The sequence below is a fragment of the Prunus mume genome, linkage group LG2 (assembly GCF_029339155.1).
Source record: "Prunus mume cultivar Tortuosa linkage group LG2, ASM2933915v1, whole genome shotgun sequence".
Classification (NCBI taxonomy): Eukaryota; Viridiplantae; Streptophyta; class Magnoliopsida; order Rosales; family Rosaceae; genus Prunus; species Prunus mume.
This window is the reverse complement of record NC_142699.1, coordinates 14,697,287-14,720,349: the sequence shown is the minus strand read 5'-3', so window position 1 is coordinate 14,720,349 and position 23,063 is coordinate 14,697,287. Positions and strand designations below refer to the sequence as shown.

The 23,063-nt window shown below is 38.4% G+C and overlaps 5 protein-coding genes across 15 annotated transcripts; 2 read left to right on the top strand and 3 right to left on the bottom strand.

Moving 5' to 3' along the window:
* The first annotated feature begins 619 nt into the window (after positions 1-619).
* On the top strand, positions 620-2,644 carry LOC103321264 (Tetrapyrrole (Corrin/Porphyrin) Methylase). Of its 3 annotated transcripts, none has more exons than XM_008223058.3 (7): positions 620-865; positions 951-1,075; positions 1,413-1,642; positions 1,734-1,773; positions 1,909-2,000; positions 2,109-2,344; positions 2,466-2,644. In XM_008223058.3, exons 1-6 carry the CDS (start codon positions 716-718, stop codon positions 2,327-2,329), a joined length of 858 nt encoding a protein of 285 aa, XP_008221280.1. In that variant the 5' UTR covers positions 620-715; the 3' UTR covers positions 2,330-2,344; positions 2,466-2,644. The 3 variants fall into 3 exon arrangements, with proteins under 3 accessions (XP_008221280.1, XP_008221281.1, XP_088900950.1); XM_008223059.3 differs by having other exon boundaries at positions 2,109-2,362; XM_089044824.1 differs by having other exon boundaries at positions 2,109-2,644.
* A 358-nt stretch (positions 2,645-3,002) lies between these two features.
* Positions 3,003-4,772, bottom strand: LOC103321265 (L10-interacting MYB domain-containing protein-like). 8 transcript variants are annotated; one of them, XM_008223061.2, is made up of 3 exons: positions 4,601-4,772; positions 4,254-4,347; positions 3,003-4,119 (listed from the first exon to the last, which is right to left on the bottom strand). In XM_008223061.2, exon 3 carries the CDS (start codon positions 4,096-4,098, stop codon positions 3,166-3,168), a length of 933 nt encoding a protein of 310 aa, XP_008221283.2. In that variant the 5' UTR covers positions 4,099-4,119; positions 4,254-4,347; positions 4,601-4,772; the 3' UTR covers positions 3,003-3,165. The 8 variants fall into 8 exon arrangements, with proteins under 8 accessions (XP_008221283.2, XP_008221285.2, XP_088900946.1 ...); XM_008223063.2 differs by having other exon boundaries at positions 3,003-4,104; XM_089044820.1 differs by having other exon boundaries at positions 4,258-4,347.
* A 221-nt stretch (positions 4,773-4,993) lies between these two features.
* Positions 4,994-8,068, bottom strand: LOC103321390 (L10-interacting MYB domain-containing protein-like). 2 transcript variants are annotated; one of them, XM_089044818.1, is made up of 7 exons: positions 7,846-8,068; positions 6,991-7,345; positions 6,775-6,906; positions 6,365-6,679; positions 6,151-6,279; positions 5,721-6,050; positions 4,994-5,632 (listed from the first exon to the last, which is right to left on the bottom strand). In XM_089044818.1, exons 2-7 carry the CDS (start codon positions 7,318-7,320, stop codon positions 5,048-5,050), a joined length of 1,821 nt encoding a protein of 606 aa, XP_088900944.1. In that variant the 5' UTR covers positions 7,321-7,345; positions 7,846-8,068; the 3' UTR covers positions 4,994-5,047. The 2 variants fall into 2 exon arrangements, with proteins under 2 accessions (XP_088900944.1, XP_088900945.1); XM_089044819.1 differs by having other exon boundaries at positions 6,991-7,305; positions 7,846-8,066.
* Positions 8,069-8,717: 649 nt separating this feature from the next.
* On the top strand, positions 8,718-12,802 carry LOC103321267 (endoglucanase 10-like). Its single transcript, XM_008223064.2, has 6 exons — positions 8,718-9,313; positions 9,742-10,025; positions 10,355-10,792; positions 11,141-11,282; positions 11,771-11,937; positions 12,253-12,802. The coding sequence occupies exons 1-6, from the start codon at positions 9,097-9,099 to the stop codon at positions 12,583-12,585; spliced, it is 1,581 nt and encodes a 526-aa protein (XP_008221286.2). The 5' UTR covers positions 8,718-9,096; the 3' UTR covers positions 12,586-12,802.
* A 7,531-nt stretch (positions 12,803-20,333) lies between these two features.
* On the bottom strand, positions 20,334-22,548 carry LOC103321268 (cytokinin riboside 5'-monophosphate phosphoribohydrolase LOG1-like). The gene is made up of 7 exons (XM_008223065.3): positions 22,262-22,548; positions 21,675-21,772; positions 21,539-21,569; positions 21,322-21,421; positions 21,141-21,211; positions 20,906-21,049; positions 20,334-20,778 (listed from the first exon to the last, which is right to left on the bottom strand). The coding sequence occupies exons 1-7, from the start codon at positions 22,394-22,396 to the stop codon at positions 20,695-20,697; spliced, it is 663 nt and encodes a 220-aa protein (XP_008221287.1). The 5' UTR covers positions 22,397-22,548; the 3' UTR covers positions 20,334-20,694.
* Positions 22,549-23,063: the final 515 nt, after the last annotated feature.

The following is a 23,063-nucleotide window of genomic DNA, read 5'->3' as shown; positions in this document are numbered from 1 at the left end:
CTCCCCCATTCTCGCTTTTATATGCATAATATTCAAATTGGGGGTTTCCATCCTTGTCTTTAATAGGGAACAGGTTCCTCGTTCCATCTCCTTGCAAAAAATGATTTTTGAATGAGAAAAAAAAAAGTTAAGAGCATATTTAGGGTAAATTTTGTTTTAGACATATATATATATTATTTAATTGAATATATAATATAATATGTTTAATATAAAATTTTGGAGGAGCCGTAGTAGACGACTAGAAGTCAATTAACAATATATTTATATTTAAAAAATAATAATATATATTCTAACATGGTGTGTTTGAGTTGGAGATTACAATACCATCCCTGCCTCGCCCCTAACATCATACACGAAAATTTTCCCAAACCCATCTCCATAGCCGATTTCCCATTAAGATCGAAATCTCACGAAGACCCTAACCAGTGGGGAAAATTGCCATCCCACTTTGACTTGCTATTTAACTAAAAGAAATACAACAATAATAAACAAAAAAAATAAGTTGGGCTTCAGCCAACTCGTCCACGTTTAAATAAATTTTGTTGGCGTGGCCCGAACTTGGACAGCCCAGCCCATGCGTATTGTGTTGGACAGCTAACTCGTCTTCCTCTAGCCGCCTCTGAGTAGTAGTGAGAGTTTGAAACGTTGGTGTGGGTGGTGGTACCTGGCTTTCCAACTAGGGTTTTTGCAAGGCGAGGGTTTTGGGAAGAGAGGGATGTTGTACATCGTGGGATTGGGATTGGGGGACGAGAAAGACATCACTTTGAGAGGCTTAGAAGCAGTGAAGAAATGTGACCAGATTTTCATAGAAGCCTACACATCCCTCCTCTCTTTTGGTCTCTCTTCCGACGGCCTTTCCACTTTGGTATCACTTTTTGCCCGCACTCCCTCTCTCTTGCTCTATTTGTTTGCAAAACGTCTTCGATTTCTGAAGAAATTTCAATGGACAGGAAAACTTGTATGGAAAACCGGTCACACTTGCAGATAGAGAAACGGTGGAGGAGAAGGCCGACCAAATTCTAAGTGCAGCTGCTGCTTCTGACGTGGCTTTCCTTGTAGTTGGAGATCCTTTCGGGTATGTCCTCTTTCCTTCCTACGTGTACAAGTGGAGCATTCTCCTTGTTTTGGCTTTTCAATTTGGTTATCTTTTGAATGGCATCTTATTATGTTATATATTTCTTTCCAAAGAATTGTTTTTGAGAAGTAATTATAATTTGGTTCCCAACAACTTTATATTTTAATTGAGTTATTTGATCACTTGAAGAAGTAGAATATTGGACTTATGATTGAAATGATGGGCGAGTTATTTGATCAATCAAGTTTTTCTGAATACACAATCCCAAAGCAATAAGGAATAACTTTGTACGCTAATTACTGCACTCTTTTCTTGCATAATTTGATGTGGAACACAGAGCTACAACTCACACTGATCTTGTTGTTCGAGCCAAGAAGTTGGGGATTGATGTCAAAGTGGTACATAATGCATCAGTGATGAATGCAGTTGGAATCTGTGGCTTACAACTCTACCACTATGGAGAGACAGTTTCAATTCCGTTCTTTACTGAAACTTGGAGACCTGATAGCTTTTACGAGAAGATTCAAAAAAATCGTGGGCTTGGACTGCATACTCTCTGCTTGTTAGGTTGGGTTCTTCATACTTCCTCATTTAAAGTGTGACACGATCAATGCTTATCTTGCTAGAAACTTTCATCACAAATTATTTTTCACTGTAGATATACGAGTGAAGGAACCTACTCTGGAATCATTGTGCAGGTCCGTGTTCAAATGATTGACTGCCTTCTCTTTGATTTTAGCTTGGAAGGATTTACTGTGTCTTAATTTTATGTGTTTTCCTTCTGCTGTTGCATAAGCTTATTTACATTTTTCTGCTCCCCTTGAATCTTTCAGAGGAAGGAAGCAGTATGAACCACCTAGATATATGTCAATAAACACTGCAATTGAGCAGCTTTTGGAGGTTGAGGACAATCGAGGAGAATCTGGTAAGGGTCCCAAATTTTTCTAACATAAATGTTATCTATTGTCTGGCTTGTACACAACTTAAGACAACTTCCAGTTGCTGTAGTTTTTATTTTTGCATTATCTTGCAGCATATGATGAAAACACCATGTGTGTTGGGCTTGCTCGGCTGGGAAGTGAGGATCAGAAGATAGTTTCTGGTACAATGAAGGAACTGCAGTCGGTTGATTTTGGAGCACCTCTTCATTGTCTGGTCATAGTAGGCAAGACCCATCCGGTGGAGGAAGAAATGCTGGATTTTTACAGACTTAAAAAACAGAATGTGGAAGGGAACGATCGTGGCACTGTATGATTGTGTCTTTGGAAGGTGCATTTGTACTTGCAAGTTAGTGTTTTGGATTTATGATTTGTCCATTCGTTTGCCCTTTCCGGTTCTAAAATGCTTATTCAAGAACTAAATGGACTTTACCTTATCTATCTTTCGACAGTACTGCGTGTACTGTTTGTGGCAGAGACAGAAGAGGAGGGCCGTCTGTCTTTGGTTCCGTTACCAGCTTCCAAGTCATGCTGCACAATCCGATTAGTTTTGTAATGAGTTTAGTCAAGTTGCTGTAATACACATTTCATGTGCCATATTAATTTCACTTATCTTGAATTTTGAGCCAAATATAGTTGTCATGATATTGATCCTCATTCTTCGTATACTTTAAGAGAAAAAAATGAGACATGCTAATTTGGAACCCATTAATGGTAAAACCAAACCAGATTTTATGTGGTGTACAAGCTCATGCGAATGCTTCTTTCAATTCGTTGATATGGTTGAGCCTCAAGTTCAACTACTTGGTATATGAAAATATGGGACTTTTTCTTTAACTTAGGGCCGTACCCAAATGGTTATAGTCCCAAAACTTGCGGTCCGAGGAGGTCTTTTTGAAGACAAACTCATTCCTTATTGTTAAATATATGCCCAATTCTGCTGCTTGCAATTCCAAGGGATGAACAAATTTCCAACAATCCTGAAATCATAATAAAAACCTAGCTATGTCATTGAAGACGAGGTGCCCTTTTTATAAGTTTTCACTAAAAGGAAAAGTCATATTATGAACATGGGCAATGAGTTCACACCCTAACCCCTAACCTCTAACCTCTAACCTCTATCCTTTAGCCAAAAAGTTCATCTCCTAACCTCTAACCATAGGTAGTTTTACTGCACTTGGCTTGCAACCAAGTCAACCGTATTTGATTGCCTTTTAAAGAGAGGAAGGTCTCCCTTAAATTAGGGTCCTCAAACAGGTCCAGTGCCCGAAAGTAGAGCTGTTCGCCAATGCCTTCAATCTCATCCAGTGCTCTAATACAATTTGTTATCGAAAATTTGTCACTAGGCATTGCTGTGGCCCTCCTCAACTTTGAGGCAGCAATCATCTCTCGCATGGCTTGTGCCATGGTATCACATATTTCTTGATCCCTTCTGCTTCTTTGATCCTCAGAAGAGTGTGTTTCAGATGGACGTTTCCTTTTTCTCTCTGCTATAACCTTGGCCACCTTTTCTGCTGATAATGCATTTCCTTGCACAGGCTTTGAGGATGGTGGGATTTCAGGATGAGGAGGGGCTTCACTGTCAGGATAGGAACTCAAACCTGCATTGTCTATTCTGGCGGACTTGTCCAACCCCTCATAGTGACTAGATTGGGCATACTTCCCATCAGCGGTTGAGTCTGCGAATATTGTGCAGAGCTGATCATATATGGGACAGTCCTTGACTTTAATTGTTTCAGGCCTAGGCTGTACCCCAAGGTCTTCCCACAGGTGAGCAAACTCGATACAACAAGAATCATCCAGAGTGAAGTCATTAGTTTGATCATAAGCTGACTTGAGACCGTAGAAGCGCGTTCTTAGAACATCCAAGTGCTTCCTCAATTGATTGTTGTTGAAGTTGAGATCTGTTTGCCTGTTAAACTCGTCACGAATAATGTTCCATGTTTTCTTGTCGAAGACATTGTTGGGTCTGTTTCCCAATTGAATCTGCTTAACAACCAAGTCTGCGAATGTCTTATCAAGGGAAGCTGTCCACCTAGTCCTTGAACGTTCTTGCTTGGGTTGATGACTGCCTTCATTGTCCATCTACAGCTACAAAAAGTGCATCTGAAATTAATAACATTCCACTTATTAGTATGCTATGATCATCCTAAACCCTAGAAAATACAGACTCTAGAGATCATAAATTTATTATTGTATCATAGAAATTTCCCAATCAGCATTGAAATGAGTGAACTTACATGCCTTGATTGAAAACTAAAACCTTTTCTTTCTCTTCATTTGAAATTGGGTAAAACTCCCTTGATTCAACCAGAATGTAGGCAGATTAAAACCCTAAAAACAATAATAACAATGCCCCAAGAATAAAACATCCCAATTATTAATATCAAAAGACAAGTTTTTCCCAGACAATCAGATTATACATATTATGCATGTTATATACAAAACGCTAAACAAATTGAAGAATTCAGTATCAGAATCCTACGTTCCGAGAGAAAAATCAGAATACAAAATGGGGCGGAGACTGTAGAGGAAGATTATGTAATAAACAATGACGACGAAACCAATAGTGGAAGAAAGAGGTTACCTGTCTCCGGGATATCGCTGTGAAATTGCCTGAAAGAGTAGCCTCTGCTTCCCAGTCTCTTTCTTTTCTTTTCTTTTTTTTCTTTTTTTTTTTTGGTTCTATAGGAGAAAAATGTGGGAGGGGCTTCTGGTCAACGTTCAAGGTGTATTGAGACGGAGGACACGGCAGGACGTGATTGGTTCGGTTCGCGCTCGTGCATCAGTTACTCTAAGAGACGCAGTGCGCTAAACGGTGCGTTCTGGCAATGAATATTTGATATTTCCAATTTTCCTTTTTCGCAGAGATGTGATGTGATACAAATTTACTGACAGTTTTTTCTTTTTAATTAAAATATTTATTATATGCGGTAGCTTACAACACTGTCGAGGATATGCAAACTGAATAACACAAGCATTGCTGCAACATATAACTATCAAAGTATCATTGATTATGATTGATAATCTACAACTACAAAAGATGTTTACATTTGGCCTTAAGCCATGCCAGTTTGATCTCACTTTTGATGCATATAAATGTTTCCCTCCGGTCAGGGTCCTGGAACAAATCTGAAGCAGCCAGATAAAGCTCTTCATCAACCCCTGCCATCTCATTCAATACTTCAATGCAACTGGATATTGAGAATCGATCACCACTATGCGCTACAGCGGCTGCTCCTGCTGCTCTCTTGTTTGTTGAGGGAACCTCCCCATGTTGGGAAACAGCATCCACGTTTGTGTTACTAGTTTCCCTACACACTCTCCTCTGACGACTTGAGCTGAGTGTTTGTGTCTTAATCCGCCGCTTATTTCTTCCACTAGACATATTCACTTCTTCAGATAGTCGCGATGATGCCTCATCGACTGCAGGTTCAGGTTCAGCAGAAACACTAGCAGTTTCTGGAGTGCCCACCACATTGACTGTTTGTTGATTCAGCTTCACATCATGACTTGAGAGAATGTATGTCTCTTCAGCTTTTGACTCTGAAAATAATGCGCATAACTGTTTGAAAATTGGGCACTCCTTATTTCTAATTGTTTCAGCCTCAGGATGTGCCTGCAAGTAGAATAACGCAAGCAATGTTCGTCATTGCAATGACAATGTAATGGAAATTAACTTGAGATGAGATATGCAGAGGGCATACCGTGGTGTACTTTTCCCACAATTCATCATCAGCCATTACCATATTTCGAGAATTATCCCAACTAAAGCCACTATGATCAAGAACCGACTTTATGTTGTTGTACAACCTTTTAAGAACATTTTGGTGATTCCTCAACTGTTCACCATCAAACTGCAAACCTGTTTTGTAATTGAATTCTTCCCGTATATGTTTCCATGCTTTCTTGTTGGACATTTTATTTTGCCCAGTTTGCTCAATCAACAAGTCTAAAAGTATCTTATCCAGTGGCGCTGACCACTTTGCTCTTGATTGATCTTGCTTGAATTGATCTTCACTAGGCGGACTATCCATCTACAATATATTCCAAGAAACAAAACCCGTGCAAGTTAAAAGATCTGGTGAATAATTTCATTGCATCAACGATTAAGAATGAAATGAACAGAACAAGTACCTTTGAAGCAGCCGTCTGTGATTCAGGGAAAGCATAATTTCCAGAACTGCCTGACTCTGAAAATATCCTGTCTAACTGTTCATAATGCGGACATCCTTTGACTCTTATTGCCTCAACTTCAGGATGCTTCTGTAAATCCAACTAGATGAGAAACATACTATGGAAAATGAAGAGGCAATTCATGTAAGTATGATTCATGTAGAGTGAAACTAACCTCGATGCATTTTGCCCACACATCATTCTCAGCAATTACCATGCATCGAGACTTGTCCCAACTAAAGTCATCCTGATTAAGAAGTGACCTTACACTGTGGTACCACTTTCTCAAAACACCATGATGATTTTTCAACTGCTGCTTATCATAATTTAACTTTGTTTGTCTATTAAATTCATGGTGTATATACTTCCAAGCTTTGTTGCTAAAAGCATTGTTCGACCTATTCTCTTGAAAAACCTGCTGAAGCATCAAATCTACAAATATCTTCTCAAGAGGCACAGTCCACTTGGCCCTGGGCGGGTCTTCATCTATCTAAAATGAGGGGAGTATTTACTTCTACTGAGACAGGAGGAAGGAAATGATGTATGATGTTGACATAGAAAACCCATGAAAACGAACAGAAGTACCTGATGCACGGCTGTTCCTAAAACGATAAAGGCATGATTTACATTGGTTCCGGAGTCTGATGAGAAGATAATGCATAGCTGTTCATATATATCACAGCCCCTCTTTCTGACAGTGTCAGCCTCAGGATGTGCCTATGCATATATATTCATATGATGGCATTACAAGCCTTATAGTATTTATGAAACATTGAAGTTATAAGGGGGAAGAAAATCTACCTCAATGTACTTTTGCCATACATCATCCTGAGCTAGGAGCATAGACTGAGAAGCATCCCAAGTAAAGCCAGGGTGATCAAGAATTGCCTTCACAGAATTGTATCTCTTCCTCAGAACATCGAGATGGTTCTTCAATTGTTGTTTATCAAACTTGAGACCAGTCTGCCTATTGAATTCATCTCGGATAATCTTCCAAGCCAACTTTGAAAAAGCACCGCTACTCCTATTTCCTTTCCGTATTTGCTCAACCAGCAAATCTGCAAATATTTTGGTGCAAAACGTTGTCCATTTGGCCCTCGATTGGTCTTGATCCGACTGACACACAACCATTTATTCGATAAACACACCCCTATCACTGTGTTATATCAAAAGAAACTTCAGAACCAGAGCAAGACCCATTTTTTTTTTTTATCACTACCAATGAAACAAAGAAGATAGACGGAAATGACGATGAACTTAATCTTCCAAGCTTCTTCACATTGTCATTGAACTAGTTAAATACTCACTCAGTATCAAGTTGGTAACAGCTTATATATGATATAATATTGCTTTGGAAGCTTAGAGCTTTACTATGCACAACCACCGAGACCAAGATATAAACAGTCCGACAGTGCAAAACTGATTACATTGACTTAATTATAAGATTCACCAATACATACCTAAAATTTATTTATTTAAAAAGAACTAGAAATTGTTCTGCACTTGGGTTGAGCAGAAAATGAAAAGAAAACTCCAGTCACCCCAAGAAACTAAATCTTGAAATAGGGTGGAACATAAAATTATTGTTTGAATCGTTCGCTCAGCAATCGAAATGTTGCATTGATCAAAGGCAGAGAATTTTCGGAAACAACATACCTGAAAAGAATCAAAGAGGTTCTTGATGATCGGGAGCTGTCTCTGCCTTGAAATGTCGGCCGTCAAATTAGATATATGGTGTAGCAAAAAAACAACTGATGATGAATACTAATTCCAAACAGAACACCCGATGCTGTAGTAGAAGACTTCACCGGCAAAAAGAAAACACTAGTACAAGACAAGACACTGTGAAACTAAAAACGCGATAAGGATAAGAGGGTTAATTTTTTGATGCGTTTATGAAATAAACGAACGGTTTTTGAAAGCAGCGGGTTTCTTAGGCAAAACGCACAACTTTTGGTTTTAATTTTTATCTTTTTATATTATTTTCTTCATTGATTGTAACACAGGAAGGGAGGGATCCACCGTCTTTCGCCAATGCAAGAAATCAAGATTAAATCCAATTAAATTATAAATATTTGAATTTATAAAGAAAAAAATAAAGAAGAAAACATAATCCGCTCCTAAAATATTTATTACATGCATTCTTTTGTTCTTCGAGTCAACAAAATATTACATGCACTCTTTGGAAGAATGCAAACTAGTATTAGAAAATATTTTCCAACAAAAACAAAAAAAGAAAATGATTGGACTGGACTGGACTGCTGGTCCAATGAAGCAATGTTTTGACCTGCCACAACGCTCTAACAGATTGCACAGTTACACCAGAATTTGGCCCATTTTAGCAACGTCATGCGGATGGCAGACTCGTGATATCACACCCAAAAAGGCCTTAAACCCAACCCAACCACCAGGCCAGGGTTTAGGGTCCGCTGTCAATTTGTTCCACCGTCCTGTCGGTGGCCAGTTAAAATCATCTGGTCCTTTCCTTTGGTGATATATCAACGGCGGTCAGGAGTCTTCTTCACCTTTGACTTAGTCTAACACAGATCTAGGCATCTCAGCTTGCCACAAATGTCGTTTGCCAGCCTGCCTGGAGGGGCATTTCCGTCATTGTACGGGAGAAACCCAAACCACACTCCAAAAAAACCCAGAAAAAGCCGGTGAAATTAACCTTGTTGCGTTGTCGGTGCAATGCCCACTCCAACAAACAATAAAGAAAAACAAATATCTGCGTTTCCGATCCGAGGGAGCGCCAATCGATACTTAATTAGAGTCTCTGTTTCTAATTAACCACATTTTCTACCAAAACCTCGATTATTGTTTGTCACAATGTGCTAGATAGATCTCTTCTCCACTTATCGCTACTGTTTTGGTTGGTTTGCTTAATTGTTTGTAGCTCAAACATCAATGGGAGCTAAATCGAGGTCCAAGGGGTGTTGGGCATGGCTGCTGGTGCTGGTGGTCCTGGCTCTCGTTGTTACTGCCATTGTCGTCGCAATCGTAAAGAAAAAATCTAACAGCTCCGACGATGACAACGGTCCCGTCCCCGGCCCTCCAGGCGCCATTACCCAGAAATACTCTGACGCTCTCAAACTCGCTGTGCAATTCTTCGACATTCAGAAATGTACGCTAGGCTCTCTCTTTCTCCTTTTTTTATTTTTAATTTACAATGTGTTCAATTGCTTTACTAACTGTCCACTTGATTCACATTGTTCTAGTATCACCCAATACCCAATTGCTAAAATTGGTATAGTTAGTGTTTGATCTTTGTATTGCTTTCTTTCTTCTTTTACATTTTGAAATTTTGCAATGTGTTAAATTTCTTTACCTTTCTGCTGATTCACATTATTACTATTACCAATACCCAATTGCTCAAATTGGTTTAGTGTTTGATCTCTTCTACCCATGCCATTAACCTCCTTAGTAACTGTTGAATTGATTCAAATTATTACTATTAACCAATACCCAATTGCTAAAGTTGGTATAGACTGTAGTCCTTGATCTTTATTTTGTTTTTTCTAACTAAATTTTATTTGTGGGTGATTGTTATAGCGGGCAAGTTGGTAGATAATAAGATATCATGGAGAGGGGATTCGGGTCTGAAAGATGGAAGCGATGAGAAATTGGATTTGTCCAAAGGAATGTATGATGCTGGGGATCACATGAAGTTTGGTTTTCCAATGGCATTTACTGCCACGGTGTTGTCGTGGTCGATTCTTGAGTATGGGGATCAAATGGATGCGGTGAATCAGTTACAAACTGTTCAAGGCTCCCTCAAGTGGATCACTGACTTCCTTGTTAATGCTCATCCTAAAGACAATGTGCTCTATATTCAGGTTTCGTCTACCACTCTTCAAACACCTTTCCAACCATTCTGCCCGTTCCCATTTCTGTTTCTTCCTTATGCTTGCCCATTCCCATCTTATATTCAGCATTGTATTGTGATACTGAATTCCAGGCTAACAGTAGGATTTTTAAAAGGGTCATTTGCTTGATCATTTTCCAAATTTAGTGACGAATATTAGTGTTTATTGTGGAATAAATTGGGGAATGTTCCTTTTTGAACCTACAATCTGATAAACTACTGTGCTTAATGTTGAACCATTTTCATTACAAGTAATGTTTCTGAAGTGTGTCTTCTTTACCAATTTATACTATGGGGCAGGTGGGTGACCCTAAAAAGGACCATGATTGTTGGAATAGGCCAGAAGACATGACTGGGAAGCGACCACTCACACAGATAAACTCATCTTCTCCAGGGACAGAGGTTGCAGCTGAAACTGCGGCTGCTATGGCTTCGGCATCTCTGGTCTTTAAGAAAAGCGATGCCACATATTCAGCCACACTTCTTAAGCATGCCAAACAGTTATTTACTTTTGCCGACAAAAACAGAGGCTCTTACAGTCAAAGCATCACCGAGGTCCAGGAATTTTACAACTCAACAGGATATGGAGATGAGCTTCTGTGGGCAGCTGCCTGGCTTTACCATGCAACAGGGGATCAGTCATACCTTGATTATGTCACAGGGGACAATGGAGAAGAGTTTGCTCAATTTGGGAAACCGACATGGTTCAGTTGGGATAACAAGCTTGCAGGAACCCAGGTATGTTGAGAACTATCCTTTCTTTCTTTTTTCTTTTTTGGGGTTGTGTTTTGTCTTCTCATGAGTCATGACTGAGGTCCCTGAATTAAGATATCTGCATGCTGTGATTTAAACTGTTATATGCCACAGTAAAATGCAACTCACCCGAGAAACCTGCCATTCAATTGGGATACTGTGTGCTGGCTTGTCCTTAACTCCTGTGATGGTCTCGATTTGACATTGTGTTGCTCTTCCTGTATTGTTTTTAATAGCTATATTCGTAGGATGTCCATTTGCAAGACACTGTACCATTATTCTGTAAGTAAAAAATTTCTCTTAGTGGTGTGAGCACTCGCAATTTTCGTGCAGGTTTTGCTATCCAGGTTAAGCTTCTTTGGTGGGAAAGACACCTCGGGCAATTCTGGCCTTCAGAAGTACAGGAAAACAGCTGAGGCTGTTATGTGTGGCCTCCTGCCAAACTCTCCCACAGCCACAAACAGCAGAACAGAGAGTAATTTTTTTTTCTTTATTGTCATATTACTTGGATTGTCATGCATATCTTTCCCTCGTTGGTTTTTAGAGTAAGAGACTTCCACCTGCTGCCCAGCTTCAAGATTAGTTATCCAGAAATATATCAACTCTTCTTCAACATTCCAATTCAATAGCCTCCCTTCCAGACAAATTCCATTACCTTTTACATAGTATCTGACTTGTGGCTTTAAATCAAATAGGGAGTGATTAACACAATTGCGTCCTATTATGCAAAAGATAGTGATATTTCTCTTAGACAAAGATGAGGCTCTGAACAGCAAAGATGTGTGAACATTTGCAAGCTATCAAGTGCATATCCACGGTTGGAAACATTATTTTATTTTCAATCTATCCTAGGCTAGTTTGCGTATGCTCCTAAGGATCTGAATCATTTTCAGTTAGAATTATTCAGTTCTATTTCTGACATCTCTCATTCTCCTTGGTTTTACCTTACCATCATGGTTGCAGATGGTCTGATATGGGTGAGTGAATGGAATGCTCTGCAGCATCCAGTTTCTTCTGCTTTCCTGGCTGCTCTTTATAGTGACTACATGCTTACATCTCGGACTTCAAAACTAGAGTGTGATGGAGATTCCTATAAGGCATCAGATATTCGGAAATTTGCTAGATCTCAGGTATGCTATCTGATTCGGCAGCTGAAATATATTGTGTCTAAGAGTAATGCTATACTTACCACATTTTTATCCCACATTTCTAAACCACATGATGTAGCATGTCCATATCGTATGCCACATCAATTAAATCAATGAAGTATATTTTAATAAAGAAAAAAAAAAGGTGTTAATCACATTAATTAGCTGATGTGGTATGTACACACCAGCTGCCACATCATGTGGTATAGAAATGTGGTAAGACTACTATTATTCTGTGCGTAAACCCTTGGGAAACTGCTATTCCTTTACTAAAGTGTTCCTAAACTTACTTTGTAGGCTAATTATGTGTTGGGAGAGAATCCTTTGAAAATGAGCTATCTTGTTGGATATGGGGATAAATATCCAAAATACGTTCACCATAGAGGAGCTTCAATCCCAGCCAATAAGAAGCCCAACTGCCGTGAAGGCTTCGAGTATCTAAATACAAAAGATCCCAACCCTAATGTAGCCGTTGGAGCACTTGTTGGTGGGCCATTCCTAAATGAAACTTACGTGGACGCCCGAAACAACTCGAGGCAAGGGGAGCCCAGCACATACAATAGTGCTCTCATCGTTGGCCTTCTATCAGGATTGGTCACCACCTCTTCAGCAGTTCAATCCTTCACCTAGAGACTAGATTTGTACGACACCATCTACACCTGTGTGTTTGTATTATATATTGTTCTCTCTGTATGCATGACCTGTTTGAATCGCTTGTGTAGAAAATTTAGTGCTGTAGCCTGTATTAGTTTGTTGTACAAACAATGATGAATTATGTGGGTTATCCGCTCATGATCTCAGCTTTTTGGTTGCATGCGTAAACGTCAAGCTTCACTTTCACTTGTAACTCAGCCTTGACTTCGTTGAATTCATTCGTGCCTTTTTTTTTTTTTGGGGTGGAACTGAATTGGATTATTTCAATTAAAATAGATAAAAGTTATGGTTGTTTCGTGTGTTGGGATTGGACTTATTAAATTGGACAATAATTCAACATATTGTATCTTACAGGATGAGACTCATAAAAATTGACTTAGAGACAACTTCAATCTAATTCAAACTGGACCATCAAATGGGGCCAAGAATTATCAAAAGTTTTGAATTAGAAGCACATGGGGTCAAGCCTCAAGTGTGACATAATTTCGATTCCTAGTTTTTGCCTAAAGAAAAGGTAAAGTTGGACTTTAAGCGGGAGTGAGTGAATGACCCAATCAATAGTGCTTTTATCCAAATAAAATAAGTAACTCTTTGACTAATCAGGAGAGTGACTGGGACATTATCCACGAACAGGAATTCTTTACAAAGACAGTCACATGACACCACCGAGTTGATGTTTATCCAAATTTGAATTAACATGCAAAGACGCTAAAGCAAGTTCCCTACTCTCTGGGTCTCAATCAGCCCAACTCCTTAGAGCAGTTCCAGCGGAGAAGCCTGGGGGCGGGTTGGGGGCGTTTTAAGCCCAAATCACGTTTCCAGCAGCAAAGGCTTACCTGGGCAGGAGGTGGGGCCCACGAACTTGGGCTGGCTCGAGAGGGAGTTCAGCTCGAGCACAACTGCGAGTTTTGGGCTGATATCATCGTTGACGCCAGTGGCGTCAACCCACTCATTTAATTTTTTTACTGTTGCCACATGGCGTCGTCTGAGCTCTCTGATCGGATTTTTCCTCCAATCTAAGGGTAGCCAATTTTTTTGCAATACAATACTGAAAAAAATACCCACAAATTAATTAGCTTTTTTCTATAATACCAGCCTTTTTTTGTTGTTGAAATTTATTTGAAATTTGAAACCGAAAATTTTATCTAATTATGAGATATGAATATTATTGACACGTAGGAACCCAAAAATCTTATCCGAAAATATTATCCAAATTAATTATTGAGGTAAAAAATTTGTGAAAAATAAAAAAAAGAATAGTAATTGCCCTTTGCCATGACAACGGGTGGAAACACACAATACTATTTGCAATGGCAACTACTATTCAAGTGAATAGTGCCTATCCTAGTCCCCCCTTCACGCGAGTAGTGGTTGCCATTGCAAAAAGCAATGTGTGTTTCCATCTGTTACCATGGCAAAGGGCAATTACTATTCTTTTTTTTTTTCACAACTTTTTTTACCTCAATAATTAATTTGGATAATATTTTCGGATAAGATTTTTGGGTTCCTACGTGTCAATACTATTCATATATCATAATCGGATAAAATTTTCGGATAAGATTTTCGTTTTCAAATTTTAAATTTTAGGATAAGATATCATACTTCATGCCCCTCCGTTTTCAATAGAAGAAGCCATAATATGATAGAGAAAAATAAAACTTGAAAATGAAAAAAAATATTGAGTAGAAAGTGAAGAAAATGTATGAGAATTTGGTATTAAAAGTGTACAGTATTTGTTGGTATTTATAGAAAAAAAAAATTCAATATTTTTTTGGTATTTTTTTTAAAAATTTTGATTTTTTTATTTTTTTATTGCACAAAAATTGGTTGCCGTTGGATTTGAAAAAAAAAAATCTGATCGGAGAGCCCAGAGTGCGACACGCGTAGCGTTGCAAAGACCGTAGTGGTACTATAGATAGCGCCATGTAGCAGCACTGTAGCTCGACATCAGCACCAAAACTCAGCTGGAGCTTGGGCCAACTCAAGTTGCTGGGTCCCACCTTGCGCCCGGGCTTGGTTTGTTGATGGAAACAACTTTTTGGCCCAAACCTCCCCCCCCAGACAGAGGCTTGGGCTCCTCGCTAGAGTTGCTCTTAGGGCAAGCTCAATGGTAGGCTTAGGAGAAAAACTTTCCTGTCACAATGATTCCACTATCAGCATCCACATCAGTATCCCAAATCAATTCAATTCAATTCTGACAGCTGGCCACAAACTTAAAAATATTTTATGCACCTATTTTCTTCCTCCTCTCTCTCTTTCTCTCTCTCTCTCCCCTCCACTTCTCCTCTTTTCCTCTTTCAATAATCTTTTCCTCTTTCAGTACATAAAAATTATGCAACTTTGTTCTTATTCGTCTCCCTCTTCTGTCACTCCATCTCCCATTTTGTGCAACATCATGTATTAATTTCCCCAATTTATCTTTAATATATTTGAACTGAGATGAAAAAGGATAATAGTTAGTGATTTGCCCCCTAGCTCATAAAAAATAAAATGGTTAATTGGTGATTTGCCCATGAACTTGTATCTAACTTTTGATTTATTCCATATACTTTTTTTTAAAGAAAATTAAGGATATGAACTTTTTTGCCAATTTCCCCCTTACTGTCTAAATCTTCAACATTTCACCCAATTTTATGTTAAATCATTAAAAATAAATTTATGTTTTAGAAAAATTAAAGGGAAAGATAACAACAACAAAAAAACATATCCCCATCCACAGACCCCCCTTTTCTTTCCCCTACCCAACCACCATTCTTTCTTCTCTCTCCCTCCTTCTTTGACCACAACCAAACCTGCCCTTTCTCTCTCTCTCTCTCTCTCTCTCTCTCTCTCTCTCTCTCTCTCTCTCTCTCTCCCCATCTTTCTTCGACAACAAACAAATCTTTATCTCCACGCTATTTCTCTTCTGCCTCAATATTTTTGAACTGTGGAAGTTGAAACCATCATTGCTTACAACAAAAACAATAAGAAAGCAAAATAAATAAAACTGGGATTTGTGTATCAGATATCATATATATGTTGCCTTTTTTGTTCCTTGAGTGTAGTTGAGAGAGAAGATGGAGGGGAAGGATGAAATCTCGGAGGTGGGACATAATTCCTTCAACATGTCAAGTTTATATTGTTTGCGCTAAAACTAAACATATAGAAATAGAAACTACTTATAGGTGACGTAGACGGTCAAATGACCGATTAAGCCTTCAGTACGAACACGTTCTTCGTTGGGATGGAATGCTGGATCTAGGCCAAGGAGAGAAACAACATATAATGTCTAGAGCACCGATGTGGTACCAGCCAAAGACCCTCCGATGCTAAAATAAGTTTCTTAAGAGCTTTGCTATTGACAAATGCTAGAGCATAAAAGTTAAGTTGAAAGTCTTAGCCTGTGTCTAGGGCAAGAGGCCTTATTTATAGAGAGGGTTTGGTGTGCTCTTAGTACTTAGTTTTGATGTGAGACTTGTGGGAATGTCTTATGAGGTCGACACGAGTCTCTGTGAAATATCTAAGTATGGGTTTCGAGGTTGTCTCGTAGGATCGGCAAGGCGCACCGATTATATGTCCAAGGAGCTTAAGGGAGCACTTGTCGATTGAGAGGCTAACAGCTATGCTGGATGAATCGGTCGCGAACGCCGATTCATACCTAACTGATCTACTAGTGGGCCACATGGTCTGTCCTAGCTTCATACTCTTTTCACGTGTCATGATGTGAGTAGAAGGGTCAGATATGGTACAAACATATATTTTAGGTTTTCATAATTAGGAGTTAACGATAGCTCCTAGTTGAATTCCTCCTTGAGCTTTTCAGGACCGTACATGAGATTTTCACCTCATACGGCTCCTCATTCAATTCTTTTGAAGACATTGGATCATTTCTTGGTTCGAGAATCTCTTCCCTTATTCTACTCCGTTCCAAATAGTAACAAGCTTTTCTTCAAGAGCTAGATGCATGAGTTGGTTTTGTGCATTTTCTTTTAAAAATTTGTCATGCAATGTCGCAAATCTGTCTTTCAAGCCAAGGGCCTTAACTACCTATGAAATTCAGTATCCAACTCTTTTCTCAATTTTTCTATCGTCTCAGTCAGAGGCAACAATGGAGGTTCATCAGAGGATTTATAGGAGAGTGAGAGAGGAAGAGAATGAGAGAGTGGACTAGAGAAGGGCGGATCTGTGGGGCTTAAGTTGTGAGAGAGAGAGAGAGAGAGAGAGGTGGCAGGTGGCCTTTAAAAAAAAACTTTGTTTCTATAATTATTATTTCAAACTTTAAATTGTTTTATTTTATTTTAATATGGAAATGACCAATTTGCCTTCATATTTAACGAGAAATTGGATGAAATGTTTAGGATTTAGACGGTAAGGGAGGAATTTGCCAAAAAAAAAAAAAGTTCATATCTTTAATTTTCTAAATTATAAAATAAAATAAAATAAAAAGGATATGGGTAAATCGATTATTAGGTACAAATTCAGGGAGCAAATCACTAGTTAACCCAAAATAAAAGGTTGAAGAAGGAGATGGATTCCTCATATCTGAAGGGGAGAGAGCAATGCCGAAAAGCTTTCCCCCAAACCACACCTTCAATGTTTCCTGACAAAATTGAAACAACACAGTCTCTCTTAGCTCTACCATGAATAATTTTCCAAAATTCCCCAATAGATAATAAATTTGAAGGAAAAAAAAAAAAGATTCCTCATATTGGAAGAGAGACAGTGACACCGGATAAATTTTTTCTCCCCCAAACCGTACCTAGTTCTTCCACATATTCGAAGCCAACCGAAACTTTCTCAAGTCCATTTCTAATTTTTTCCAAAATTTCCTAATAAATAACTAACTAAAGTAAAATTTTAAAAAGTAGAAGGATCAATACCTAGTGTGTTGATGATGAAGAATGAGTGATTGGAGAGAGAACTGCGAATGGAAAGGAGAGAGAGAGATGCCGACGAGAGGAGGAAGAAAATAGGCATAAAATATTTTTAAGTCGGTGGCCAGCTGTCAGAATTGGATTGGTTTGGGATACTGATGTGGATGCTGACAGTGGAATCACTATGACAAGGAAGTTTTTCTCCCTATTTAGAGCTCCAATAGAATCTTTCAGGCTTTAAAAGAATCTTTTCTATAATGGAGGCTCTATATTTGGAGCTTTAAATGTTTTAATTTTGTAATTTACATGCTAAATTTTTTTGTTGTAAACTTATTTTGTGTTCATGAATGTTTATGTTATGTTATTTTATTTTTTTATGAACATTTCAATAAATAAGTAAAATTTGGATGAGATTCTAAAATATAATATAAATTGAAAGCAAACACAAAGAAACAACAAACAGAAAATACAAAATACAAAATATAAAAAGTAAAAGCATCCTCGACCGACTATAAAAACAAAAGGAAATATAAGCAAAAAAGGGCTGCCAAGGAAACCAAAAACACACAAGGTTAGCCAAGGAAAGCATATCCGGGTGAGTAACCATGTGGAAGTGCGCAAGTGAGTGAATGGCAGTACCTAAAGTGGGCTTCAGCTTTCCACGTAGCGGGCCCCGCTTGGTTTCAATGGCTTCAACCATAGCCCTAGGACTATTTAATATTCACATTCTCACACGTTCACATATGTGTGGCAATTTTTCAAACCTAACACATGGCAACACATATTGGGTAACGTGTGGCGTTGGGCTTTCACACGTGGATCAGAGGCGGCCCATGAGGTGTGCGAGGTGTGCGACCGCACAGGGCCTCCAAAATTTAGGAGCCTCCAAATTTTTCCAAGTCAACCCATTAAATTAACTAAAACATGAAAATAAAAATGAAATATTAAATATCACCCCACAACACCACATGCAAGGCACCAAAACCAAAATTGAATTGAATATTAATTATCAAAAAATTCTACGACTTAAAGAGTAGATGCCCTAATTTAATTCATTTTCCTCTTCCCAATTCTCACGCTGCAACTCTTCTTTTTATTTATTTATTATGGTTTGAAACCAGTGTTTTCTTCTTCCCAACTCTCAAGCTGTAAAACCATTCTAATATTATTTTCTCTTTCAGTAAGTCTTTCTCACTCTCCTCCATCAAAATAAAGTCATTTCTCTTCAGTACCAGTGTACCACCCTCTTCCATCAAATTTTGGATTGTAAAAACCTAAACTTTAGCATTTTCCCCAAAATCACAGTTCTTTTCTCCCTCTCTTATTCACATGAGAATTCACCAAGCATTGAAATTGAAAAATCAATTTATCAGCTCTGTGATTTGGAAGGGTGACTAAAGAAATTTTTCTAGGAAGCTCTTTCCGAATGTGTTCTTCCCGTGTCATAAATTTTTGTTTCTATATGATTTTTTTTTCCTACTTGTATATATAGGACATCGACATCCATATTTGCACCGGGCCTCCAAAATCAATGGACCGGCTCTGACATGGACAACCCAACTTTTTATAACCCCAGGCTAAGTCCTTTAATTTTTCAATGTGGAACAAACACTTTTAAACACACCTCCGCACGTGTGGCGAACTTTCAAGCATAAAATTTGGACAATATATATATTGGGTGACGTGAAGATACCCGTGGCCGTTGGGCCCAACACATGAAATATGGCTCTGATACTATGAAAAAGTTGAGATTCTACCCCAAAACCAATTGGTAATTGGAGGGAGTGGTCCAATTCCTTATAAGTCCTTGCTAAGTTTCTCAATCTCCACATTCTCATAAGAGAAACACTTACATGAAACGGGAATAATATTATTTTGCTATCCCCGATCAATCATAATACATCACGCATGATAACTTTTCTACATAACAATATGTGATTGATCGAAAATAATAAAACAATGATATCCCTGTTTTATATAAATTTTTATGCACAATTAGGCTCCCCCACAGCAAGGACCAGGGTCCAATGACCACGTGGGTTCTCACAAGTTCACTGTCCTTAGGCGATTAGCACATCCATGGCCAATATAGCAGCAGCACCATCATGGAAAGAAAGAGGGGCCATTGCCAGGCCACCTAGTTTCTTCGTTCCACCATCACCATAGCTTTTCTCATTCCTTTTGTGCATGGTACGGTCCAGGACAGGTGTCCTGTCCACTACTCTACATAATGAGTCAACCCAGCCTAGTCACCAACCAACCCACCAGAGTCCACCCACCCAAAAATAATCTCCACCTCCAAAGACTCTTCAAGCCACTCGCTCACTCACAACAAAAGGATAAAGTTCACAAAATATCAACAGCTTGGTTTGTGCGTAACCTTTCCATCTTCACACCCAACAAGTAAAAGTAATTTTTCCTTCTATTTCCCTGTCTCCTTTGTAATTTTTCTTTATACAAATTATAATAAAAACTATACTGAAGAATCGAACACATGAACTTATCTTAATTATTGAGGGAAAGAATCGAACACATGAACTTATCTTAATTATTGAGGGAAAGAATCAAGCACATGAACTTATTTTAATTATTGAGAAGAATCGAACACATGAGCTTATATACATCGACTTTTAGTCACTTGAGCTCATATATAGACAAATAAATATTGTAATGCTATGTTTCTAGTACACTGATAAAATGTAAGAACAAAAAATAATGGTGAACTTATTAGGTGACGATCAATTTCCAATACTTAAAAGAATTTAAAGGGCATCCTCCTCTTCTTTTCTGCTTGTTGATCTTTGTGCAATTTCTCTCCATCACTATTCACTATCACTCGCTTTTTTTTTGGTCAACTTGCAACAGCCCACAAACTCTTGAAACTATAATATAAATTAAATTGATAAAATATACAAAATCTCGTAAATCACCGACATGAGGAACTACAAATCAAATCACAGGTATTGTGATCCAGGTCAGATTCTAATTGACAAATTAAATCAAAAATTCCGAAGAAAAAAGAAATTCAAAGCATGATGATCCACAGCTAATTAAAACAACTGTGTTGTTGGCACTTTTTTTTCCCCCTAATGGAGCTCCACATCTACATATGGTGGGGGGAGGGGAACTGCTATGCTTGTGTGTATCTTAGAAGAAATCTGCTGTAATCTAAGGGTCATAAATCCTCCACGACATACTCATGGCCTGTATAATATAAGTGAAGGGCAACTTGTCAACGAGCAATGTCCGACTTTGCAGTGTATTCCAGTTGTTGCTCCATCTCCCAACTTAGCCCAGAATGCTTAGGAATATAATCCTGGTTGGACAAATCAAACCCATCAGAAGAAATAAAAACGGACGGGCCAGATCCCATCAATCATCATTTTCCGTTAACAGTAGCTAGCCACGTGTTAAGGGATGACAATTAAGATATTAAAATGCACCTCTAGCTTGCACATGAGTTCCTGGGCAGTTTGGGCAGAGACAATAATGTGACGGGCTGCAGGGTCAATGAAACCTTCATCCACAGCCTTGTCTATGAACGATAGCAGTGAGTTGTAGTAGCCATCTACGTTCAACAGCCCCACCTCCATAAAAAATAATTAACTTTCTTAATCAGCCCCTAATTATCTAATTTAGTTGAGTACAAGGAGGATAGCTGAATTTCTTGTATCTTACTGGTTTATCATGAATTCCCAACTGAGCCCAAGTGATGACTTCCAATAGTTCTTCTAAGGTTCCATAACCACCTGTTAACCAACATCAACATATGGAATATGGATGATTAATATATAATCTGAAACTGAATGATGTGTGTGCGATTAAATTAAATTAAATATATTATGAGGATTTTGGATACCTGGTAAGGCAATAAATGCATCAGCTTGGCGGGCCATTTCTGCTTTGCGTTGGTGCATGCCCGATACAGCTCTTACTTCTCCCACAGGCTCTCCTGTGATCTGAGATTATATATATACTGTATACACTGAGTTTTGGGATTTGATTTGAATTATAAACTTGATCTTACTTAATCACTCGACCAGTTAGCTTATGCCAGTAAGAAATTGAAATATTACCTCTCTTGGCATGAGAGTCCTGGGAATTACTCTGCAAAAGAAAACAAAGTTAGAGAGAGTAATTATAAAGAAAATCTTATAGGCAGGGCAGGGCAGCTGAGAGAGAGAGAGAAAGATGGCAAATGGGATAAGTTACCCCAACACGTGGCGACCACCATCATAGACAGCTTGGGAGACCTGACCCATCAATCCAATGCTTCCTCCTCCATAAACCAAGTCAATGTTTCTTTCAACCTGCAATGTTTCTTTTTATATTAGTAAACTAACGTGCCTCAGTTCAAACATATATATAATTACAAGAGACCCAACATTTACGCCATCATTCATAAATCACTTTATGATTGTTTATTCCTTAATTCCTTGAGGAAATATCCAATCATCACTTTTCTCAATTATTCATCATCCACTGTTCCAACCCAACCCAACACAACACAACCCAACCCAATCAGAAGAGACTAGAAAGATTACTACTTTTTATGAATTCGGACTGGAAATATTGAATCAAAGCCAAACCAATGGCTCAAAGTTCAAAACCCCCTCAGACCCAATTGAAAATGCCTTCTGGGTACCTGAATCTTCGATTAACTTAAAAAATGACACATAAATATCAATTCTTCTTACAGATTACGGGTTCTGCTTATGAAGTTATGAGCTTCATTCAATATGTGAAAGGGAAACAACAATAAAGCTATAAGCTTTAGAAAGAGTAAGAAGCAACAGTACCAGTTGTTTGCCAAGTTGGATAGCAGCAAGCTGGTAGCTTGGGTTCTTCCCAGGACTGCTACCGCAGAAAACACAGATACGCTTGAATCTTGATTTCATTGGAGCCTGTTGTTGTTGTTGTTGTTGATTCTCCATTAGAGGGAAGGCCTGAAACCAATATGGTTTTTCTTTGCAGAGAGAGAAACAGAGACAGAGAGAGCCCCTTAACGTGAATGTGTTTGTTGTGTTCAACAGTCAGCCAGCCATCGCTATGAATTGAAAGCCATTGCCAAAAGTAGAGGGAATGAAATTGGTTCTATTGGTCCTTTTTTATACAGGAAAAAAGGAAAAGAAGGGGAGAAAACGAATGCCCCACACATCACATCACATCTCTCAATTTCTCGTCTCGTGAGAATGAATTTCACGTTGATATTGACGCTGAGTTATTGTACGCTCCTTAATTTTGGGAACAGAATGACGGTATGGGATATTCTTTTTCAATTTTTGCTTTGTTTAGCACTTGTTGAATCGAAAGGATGAAAATAATTCAAAAGAAAATTGCAAACGAAAGAGTTTGACACAGGACTTTTGCCTTTAAATCCCAATCCTTGGCGAAGAATTCACTAGTGTAGTTGTTTGAAATATTTATTCTCTCATACAGAGTCTTGAGTTCGAATTTTAGTATTCGTATTGTGTGTGTGAGTTTAGTATGCTATCACCATTCTCAATAAAAAAATCTCAAAAATAAAAAAATAAAAAAAATTCCAATCCCTGAAACAAATAATGGAGTTGTTGCAAATAAGAAAAGGAACTTGAAGACTAA